The 9,409-nt window shown below is 45.5% G+C and overlaps 1 protein-coding gene across 2 annotated transcripts; it reads right to left on the bottom strand.

Annotated features, from left to right (window-relative positions):
* Positions 1-6,044: 6,044 nt before the first annotated feature.
* IQCF6 (IQ motif containing F6) lies at positions 6,045-6,705 on the bottom strand. 2 transcript variants are annotated; one of them, XM_045530096.1, is made up of 2 exons: positions 6,627-6,705; positions 6,045-6,470 (listed from the first exon to the last, which is right to left on the bottom strand). In XM_045530096.1, exons 1-2 carry the CDS (start codon positions 6,696-6,698, stop codon positions 6,102-6,104), a joined length of 441 nt encoding a protein of 146 aa, XP_045386052.1. In that variant the 5' UTR covers positions 6,699-6,705; the 3' UTR covers positions 6,045-6,101. The 2 variants fall into 2 exon arrangements, with proteins under 2 accessions (XP_045386052.1, XP_045386053.1); XM_045530097.1 differs by having other exon boundaries at positions 6,684-6,698.
* Between the last annotated feature and the right edge of the window lie 2,704 nt (positions 6,706-9,409).

The raw sequence follows: 9,409 nt of genomic DNA, 5'->3' as shown, positions 1-9,409 counted from the left end.
CGGGCACCAGGGCACTACACCCACGGGACCTGCAGCACCGGCCCCTGCTTCCTGCCTTTTCTCCCTGCCAAACTGCACCCAGGGGACATTTGCTCATCCTCCCCAGCACCTGGACAAGCCACGATGGGGCTGTGGTCCCCTTGTACCCAAAAAGCAGCACTTCTTCACATGGCTCAGGGGTATTTTCCTTAAAATGTGAAGCAATAACAGCAACAAAAACAAGTAGTAATGAACATTTTAGCTCACAGCTAAAAAGGTACGAAGGGTATTCGGTGAGGAATCTCCTTCTATTCCTGCCACCCATCCCAAGGGAAGAACCAGAGGCCTGGGGGTCAGGGGAGGAGTGCAGGAAGTGGGTGAGGAATTCCTAAGGACCACCGGCATGTCTGCCTGCCACGCCCCTTTCCTCCACCTGCCCCCCAATTCTCTCCCCTGCACTTGTGAGAGCGGCTCCTTATATTTTGTCCTGTTCTCTCGGCAGCTCCAACCCTCGATCCACAGTCCCCACCCCTGTATTCCATGATCTCTCCCACCCGCCCTTCCGGTGCTGTGGGCAGCGAGTCTAGGCCTTCACTCAACTCTCAGTAGTACCACATGTCACTGAGACCAGGCCCTACCAGCTCCCCTCACCTCGAGTCCTCCTCCCAGTCCTGAGTGCCTGGGCTTATGTCTCTGGATCTCCTCCGCCCTAGTACCACGATCCATGTCTCACAAAGCCCTGACCCCTCTGCCTGGGAAAGCGATAGGGGCACAAGGGTCCTTTTTGGGTCTGCTTATGTTAGACTTGGAGTCCTCAGAGGAGAGCCCTGCCCCTTCTGGGCACCAGCATTTGGGGCTCTCTCCCACCCTAGGGAGCCACCCATCGTGGTGAATTGACTGTCCACGACTATTACCAATGGGTTGCTTTGCTTGGGTAGCCAGAGTTTACACCGGGGCGTGGTGTTTCTCCTGTGCCTTTGTTCAAAGACCCCCTGAGCCCCACTCCCATCCTTTCACCTGTGCCTTGCCTTGGGCAGCCCTCAGCCTGTCTGGGTGGGCCTGGCTCTGTCTTACTCAACCACGAGTCCTGGCAGCTTGGGTGAGGGTGGTTCAGGCCACTCTGCTCTCAGCTCTCCCCATCTTGGCATAGCCTGGGGGGAGGAGAGGAACAGTTATGTCACAAGGGCAGCTCCGAAGAGGGACAGCTTCCCACATTTGGGCCCTGTCCAGGAGCAGAGCCTTGAGATAGAATATTGAAATCCAAGAGGAAGTCGATGATGTATTGGGCAGAGGTGCTGAGAACAAAAGGTGGGGCTGATGGATGGCTTGGAGCTGGGAATAAGATTCACGCTCCACTGTACCCAGATCCTGAGGGCAGACGTTGCTCTCCCGCCATTGCCCCAGCCCAGCCTGGCAGCTCGCCCTGCTCTCCCGATGTGGGGGGTTGTGGGAGGGATAGGAGGAAGGAAGGATCACCGAGGGTCCCAAGGCCCTCTGAAGATGTCCCCACTCCGAGTTCCAGCAGAGAAAAGAAAGGAGCCCACCCCTCCTCCCCCCAGGGGCTGGGGTGGGGGTGTTAAGCCCTGAGAGATGAGACATTCTCACCCTGGAGGAGGGAGGCCCTATGTGGGGAGAGCAGGGGGAGGGGAAAGCGGGGTGTGTGTGCAAGGTGGGGGGTGAACAGGGAGAGAAGAGGGAGGTGGAGGAGACGGTGCGGGGAGGGTATGGGGGCAGAAGGAGGAAAGTAATGCACGGAAGCTTTAAACCCTGAGGGCTATTGCCAGGATGTCAGTTTTTAAAAAAGAAAAATTATTCGTTCCGTGAAAACAGTATATGCTCCCCCCAAACACTTTCAGCATTGCAGCAAAGTACAAAAAGAAAATAAAAGTATTACCTCAAGTTTCATCATTCAAATATAACCGTCATTAACATTTCTGGTGCAGCATCCTTGACATATTTCTATGCATTTTTACAGATAGAACGAGAGATAGAAATACTTTCATAAAAATGGGATCATACCATATGTCTATTTTTTTAGAGAAGATTTAATTATACTTGACTCTAATTGAAGAAAATGAATCAGAAGTAAGACTGAAGACATTCTTGAACTTTACATACATTTATTCACCACAAGATATTTTCCTCCTGAAAGATCCCTTCAAGTTTAAGAAAAGAGGTGTTGGTGCCGATGCACACTGTGCCTGGCCTTGGGCTGCGGAGTGCGTGGCCTGTCACTTACACATGGCAGCCACACTCAACCACAGCAGTGAGGCAGGCGTGGTGTTTAAGCACACTTAACGGTGGCCCTTGAAGCCACCTACTCTGCTATTTTCATGGACATTAATCCTCCCCTGATTTTTTTCTAGAAACTTTATAATTTTACATTTAGGTCTCTGGTCCTTCTCAATTTTTTTTTTTTTTTTTTTTTTTTAGAGATGGGGTCTTGCTATGTTGCCCAGACTGGACTCCAACTGCTGGCTCAAGTGATCCTCCCACCTCAGCCTCTCAAGTAGTTGGGATTATAGGGGTACATAACATTAATTTTTGTGTGTGAGATAGGGGTCAATATTATTTTTTTACCCATATGAATATTCAGTTTCTCCAGCACTTTTTGTTAAAAAGACTCTTTTTCCTCCCACTGATTTATATTGGTACCCTTGTCTTAAAGCAGTTGACCATAAATGGGTGGGTCTATTTCTGGATTCTATTGTGTCTCATTGATTTCTTTGTTTATCCTAATAAACACCACACTGTCTTAATTACTGTAGCTTTATAGTAAATCTTGAGATCAGGAAAAGTAAGCCCTCCAACTTTATGGTGGTTTTTTTTTTCAAGATTGTCTTGGTTGCTCTAGGTCCTTTGCATTTTAATATAAATTTTAGATTCAGCTTTTCAAGTTTAAAAAAATAAACCCCCTGGAATTTTGGGGAGATTGTATTAAATATATAAATTAATTTGTGGAAAATTATAATCTTAACAATATTGTCATTTGATTCATGAATTTGGCATATCTTTTCATTTATTTCAGTCTTTCTAATTTCTCTAAGCAAAGTTTTGTAGTTTTCAGTGTCTTAGGCATTTGGTTGTTTTGATGCTATTGCAAATCATATTATTGAAGTATCACTTCATTTTCCAGTTGTTTCTTCCTAGTATATAAAAATATAGTTGATTTTTTAAATTGTAGTAAATTATACATAACATAAAATTTACCATTTTAGCCAGTTTTCATCACCTCACAGTTTTTCTTTTCTTGGTAGTGAGAACATTTATGATCTTTCTTAGCAATATTCAAGAATGCATGATTGCTAACTATAGTCACCATGATGTATAGTAGATCTCCACAACTTATTTATTCTGTCTAACTGAAACTTTGTACCCTTGACCAATATCTTCCCATTCCCTGCCCACCCCTCCAGGCCCTGGCAACCACCTTTCTACTCTCTGCTTCTTTGAGTTTTGATTTTTATAGATCTCTCATATAAATGAGATCATATAGTATTTGTCTTTCTGTGCCTGGCTTATTTCACTTAGCATAATGTCCTCCAGGTTCATTCATATTGTTGCAAATGGCAGGATTTATTTCTTTTTAAAGGCTGAATAATATTCCATTATATATGAATAGGATACAGAAAATATCATATGTATTTTATGCATATGAATAGGATATATATAGGATATATAGGGGATATTTATATACATATGTATAGTGAATGATGCTGCAGTAAACATGGGAGCGCAGGTATTTTTTCAAGATACTGATTTAATTTCTCTTTGGATATATGCCAAGAAGTGGATTGCTACCAAGAGTGTATAACGGATCTCTTTTCTCCACATCTTTGCCAACACTTGTTGTCTTTTATCTTTTTGATAATAACTATTCTAGGCTGGGTGTGGTGGCTCACGCCTGTAATCCTAGCACTCTGGGAGGCTGAGGTGGGAGGATCATTTGAGCTCAGGAGTTCGAGACCAGCCTGAGTAAGAGCGAGACCCTATCTCTACTAAAAAAAAATAGAAAGAAATTAGCTGGACAACTAAAAATATATAGAAAAAAATTAGCCAGGCATGTTGGCACATGCCTGTAGTCCCAGCTACTTGGGAGTCTGAGGCAGGAGGATTGCTTGAGCCCAGGAGTTTGAGGTTGCTGTGAGCTAGGCTGATGCCACGGCACTCTAGCCCAGGCAACAGAGCAAGACTCTGTCTCCAAAAAAAAAAAAACTATTCTAACAGGTGTGATGTTTTCATTTGCATTCCCCTGTTGATTAGTGATGTAGAGCACCTTCTCATATAAGTTTTGGCCATTTGTATGTCTCCATTTGAAAAATGTCTATTCATGTCCTTTGCCCATTTTTCAATGAGTCTGTTGGTTTTTTCGTTACTGAGTTCTTTGAGTTCATTACATATTTTGGATATTAATTCCGTATCAAATATGATTTACAAATATTTTCTCCCATTCTGTAGATTGTCTCTTCAGCCTGTTGATTGTTTGTTTGCTGTGCAGAAGCTTTTTAGTTTGTAATCCATTTATTTTTGCTCTTGTGCCTGTGCTTTTGGTGTCATATTCAAAAAAATCTTTGCTTAGACCAACGTCAACGTCAAGAAGATGTTTCCTAAATTTTCTTCCAGTAGTTTCACAGTTTCAGGTCTCATGTTTAAGTTTTTAATACATTTTGTATATGGTATGACATAATGGTATTTTCCCAATACCATTTATTGAAAAGACTGTGGTTTCCCATTGTGTGTTCTTAGCACCTTTATTAAAAATCAATTGACCATAAATGTGCACATTTATTTCTGGGCTCTCTATTCTGTTCCATTGGTCTGATTGTTTGTATTATGCTGTTTTGATACTATAGCTTTGTAATATATTTTGAAATCAGATAGATGCCTCTAACTTTGTTCTTCTTGCTCAAGATTGCTTTGGCTAGTTGAAGTTTTGTGGTTCCATGTGAATTTTGTTGATTGTTTTTTTCTATTTTTGTAAAGAATGCCATTGGGATTACATTTATTCTGTAGATTTTTGTGTTAGTATGGAAATTTTAACAATATTAATTCTTCCAATTCATTAACACAAATGTCTTTCTATTTATCTGTTTCTTTTTTTTTTTTTTTTTTTGAGACAGAGTCTCACTCTGTTGCCCAGGCTAGAGTGAGTGCCGTGGCATCAGCCTAGCTCACAGCAACCTCAAACTCCTGGGCTTAAACGATCCTACTGCCTCAGCCTCCCGAGTAGCTGGGACTACAGGCATGCGCCACCATGCCCGGCTAATTTTTTCTATATATATATTTTAGTTGGCCAGATAATTTCTTTCTATTTTTAGTAGAGACAGGGGTCTCGCTCTTGCTCAGGTTGGTCTCGAACTCCTGAGCTCAAGCAATCCACCCGCCTCGGCCTCCCAGAGTGCTAGGATTACAGGCGTGAGCCACCGCGCCCGGCCTTATTTATCTGTTTGTTATTCGATAACATTCAGCAATGTTTTATAATTTTCAGTGTACAAGTCTTTCACTTCTTAAGTTTATTTCTAAGTGTTTTCTTAAATGGTATTGTAAATGGGGTTATTTTCTTGATTTCTTTTTCTCTCCCCCTCACTCTACCCCCTCACCTCCCCGGCTGCCTGGAGGCACAGTGCCTGTCCTGCTGTTGCTCAGCTGAGGTGCCCTGTCCGCCTGGCTCCCTGCCAAGCACTGTGCTGCCCCGGAGGGCCCTGGCAAGCACAGGCCTGTGGAATCCTGGCTTTCCCAGCCGGCCCTGGCTGCAGCCAGACTCCCTGGTGCCCTACTCTGAATGGAGATGCCTAGGCAGGGGCTCAGAAAAATAAAGCCCAGTGCCGAACCCCACTGTGGAAGGGGCCGAAATCAGACTGACTGAGGCATTAGAGCTTGACCTGGGCCCTGGGATCTCTTTTGGATGCAAGATTGGCCAGGTATGCTGTTAGGAGCAGGAGTCTAGGGTGGGTGCCCTGGGGACAAGGGCTCTAGGCCACACCAGGGAATCTTTCTGAGTGGAAGGCAGGAGATTTAGGGGCTGAGCCCTCATCCATGGGTCTAATTGCCACAGGGCAAGTCTGTGGTCAGTAAGTGCTTTATTGGGAGAGAGATCCAGTCTCCTTGGCTCTGCCAGCACCCTAGGCCATGAGGATTTCGATGTCGAGCTCCAGCCGGCTGGCTCTGACCTCATAGCGGCCCTGGATCAGGCCTCGGGTTTGGCTGGCATGCCAGCGCCAGTGAGACTGGATGACGCAAGCCGCTTGGCGTGCCTGGAGGAACCGTCTGCGGGCCTGCCACATTCGAACCTGTGCCTGCACCTTCACCACTGCCCACTCCTGGCAGGTGTAGAGTCTTAGTGCCAGGCGCCGTCTCTGCTCCAACATCTTGGCCTGCATCGACCTCCACCAGCACTGGATGACCCAGGCCCCGAGTGCTGCGTGCAGTAACGTCCGGCGCACCAAGTTGCCACGCCACCATGACTGAATCTTTATGGCTGCCTTCTCTAACTGAGTGGGGGAAAGGAAGAAGACACAGATGCTCAGTGGCGCACCCTGACACTCCTATCCCCACCTGTGGTCTTGGGAGGAAAGGGGGCCTAGCCCAGGTGGGCCTGCCCTCTTGTGTCCAGGCCCTGTCCATCTTAGTTCCAATCCCCCAGTCACCTTTAGACACTGCCCACCATCCGCTGGGCAGGTCCCTCCTGTAAGGGCCTTACTCACATTTTGTGTGGCCATGGTCCTGGGCTGTAGAGTCCACTCGTCTGTCATTTAGGCCACCCTAGTCTTTAGCCCCGCCCCCAACTGTTAGTCACACCTCATCATTGGACTCCACCCACCTGCACACAAGCCTCCACCTCCTCGGGTCCTGTCTGCCCCCATTTTAAGTACGTCCCTCTCTCTTCCCTTGCTCGCATCTCCTTCTGGACGGACCAGTCACTTCATGTATTGATTTCCATCCTTTGGGGGCCTACCATTATCTCTTGCCTTTGGTCTATTTCTCAGACCCAGTGGCATTTCTGTTCCTCCTGGTGGCAGTGAAGAGATTCACACAACTTACCTCCAAGTAAAGGGTTTTACTTTAAGGCTACTCATAGCCCACGTGGATTTCCTGAAGCTTAAGTGTTAGGGCTCCTGGCAAGGGCTCGAGCAACGTGTTCACAGAAAAGTATGTTTTTGAGTAAAATTTGTGAAAGCAAGATGCTTTAGCTTCAATTGGAGAGGACTTTTGCCTCTTTTCCTTCTGACTCTCTCTGTCACTCTCCTCCTGTTGGTGGTGTGGAATGGCACTCTCTTCCTCGATGTGACTAAGGGGGAGCTGAGTGGGGATAGACTTGGTCTGAGTTTAATGGCAGAGATTTAGGGGTTCACAGTCACCTTTGGAAAGAAACAGGTTTTTGCTGGCCACTGTGCCGTTGCTGTGTTCTCTCACCTGTGTCATAGCACAAAGGTGAAGGGACGGAAGTGGTGCTACCGTGACAAGAACATGTCCTACAGTGCCCGGCACCAGAACTAATGTGGGCAGGGGAAGAAAAGTAAGTTTGAAAAGTATGGAACCAGAAACTGTAGAAAATTCTTCTTGTTACCAGACTTGTAAAACTGTAAGTGGAAGATTTCTATTCTCGTTGATGACTGACTAAAACTGAAGTTCTCTCTTGTCAGGAATATACCTGACAATGCAATAATGCAATTATAAATGAAGCATATTTTTCTTCTTTTTAAATGAGAAATTATTTATTTATTCATTTATTTTTATTGTTTGAGACAGAGTCTCACTCTGTTGCCCGGGCTAGAGTGCCGTGGCATCAGCCTAGCTCACAGCAACCTCAAACTCCTGGGCTCAAGCAATCCTCCTGCCTCAGCCTCCTGGGTAGCTGGGACTACAGGCATGCGCTACCATGCTCGACTAATTTTTTTTTATTTTTAGTTGTTTGGCTAATTTCTTTCTATTTATAGTAGAGACGAGGTCTCGCTCTTGCTCAGGGTGGTCTCGAACTCCTGACCTCAAGCGATCCTCCCACCTCAGCCTCCCAGAGTGCTAGGATTTAATGGGAATTTTTTGAAATAGAATTTTTCTGAATCTCTGTGACTGTAAGGCACAAACCAGTAGAACTACTAGGAACAGTGTGGAAGTTAGCATGACAAATCAAGCTTTATACATACCAGTGTCAGTAATAAACAAATTTCCATAGAAAATGAGGTTGTAAAGTCATATGAGAAAGCACTCAAAGGTAATGCAGCTAAAAAATGTAGGAAAAACATTTTAGAGGTGGGTCAGTTAATTAATATAACATTATGTTATGTTTGAGATATTTTTAAGACCTCCCCAGAGACATTTATCAAATTAAAAAATTTGTAATTTGTTGTGATTTCTTTTCGCATCTTGAATAAATACTCAATTTTACATCTGTAATGTTGGATGCTTTTTCTTAAAGCAGTCTTTCCAAATGATATAAGCTTCAGGGCCCATGAAACCTGGAGCTGCCCCGCCATGCTGTGAGAATGCGATTGTGCAGCCAGACCTCCTGGGAGCTCACAAAGAGCTGTGTTTCCAGGATTCAGAATTAGCATCGGAACTGCAGACTCAGGTGATGCAGAGACACTGGGAGTCCTTTGGGATCTGGAAGGCCACTCTGGCTCTGGCTTTAGCATATGTTTCATCGTTCATTTTCCTGCATGAGGATTTCCTGGGTGCCACGGCTTGTAGGACCATGTATCATACCATCCATGGCTCCTGTTCACGTATATTCGAGGCTCCTGCTGCCTCAATACCATTGCTATGGTGCTGTTCATCTGGGTGTCTTACAGGTTCTGGCCATGCTATCCACCCAGCAACTTCTTTGCATCATGTTTAAAGTCCTCAGAAGAGTGGATTCTATTGCTTCCTTTAATGATCGTTAATCTGGGTGAGCAGCGGAGCAGAGAGGAGAGGAGAGATGGTACCAGCCATCTCAGAGGCTTTCGTCTCTGTATTAAATTGTCAGTCCTGGTGTCAGACGTCCACTGCTGCAGAAGGCATCACTTAGAAGGGGGCTGCAGGCATTGGCATTGTTCGGGGGTTCAGCCTATCCAGGCCAGGTTGCCTGGGTCAAGATGCCACACGCCACGGTTCCTCCTTGGGGATCTCTCCCCTCCCCCGCTCTGGCTTGGTTGGGAGTTGCCATAATTTCCTGGCGTTGTCTCCTTCTTGGATATCCCTGGAAAAACCTGTCCACCCCCTTTATGTTCACAGCTTTTCAGTTATTCACAAAGTGGCAGCAGATGGGGTTGGGGGTAAGACAAACTCCCTGATTCTTACTAAGTTTTCACACACCACAATCCTTGGTCTCTGTTTCCTCACTGCTCTCTCCGCAGATTCCTGTTCTCTTCTTCTTGCTTGATTTTTTTTTCTGATTAGAAATATAGTAATTGTCCGTTGCTAAAATTTCAATGTGCAGAAACATGAAGTG

The sequence above is a fragment of the Lemur catta genome, chromosome 18 (assembly GCF_020740605.2).
Source record: "Lemur catta isolate mLemCat1 chromosome 18, mLemCat1.pri, whole genome shotgun sequence".
NCBI classification, from domain to species: domain Eukaryota; kingdom Metazoa; phylum Chordata; class Mammalia; order Primates; family Lemuridae; genus Lemur; species Lemur catta.
The sequence above is the reverse complement of the archived record's forward strand: the minus strand, read 5'-3'. Positions and strand labels throughout refer to the sequence as shown.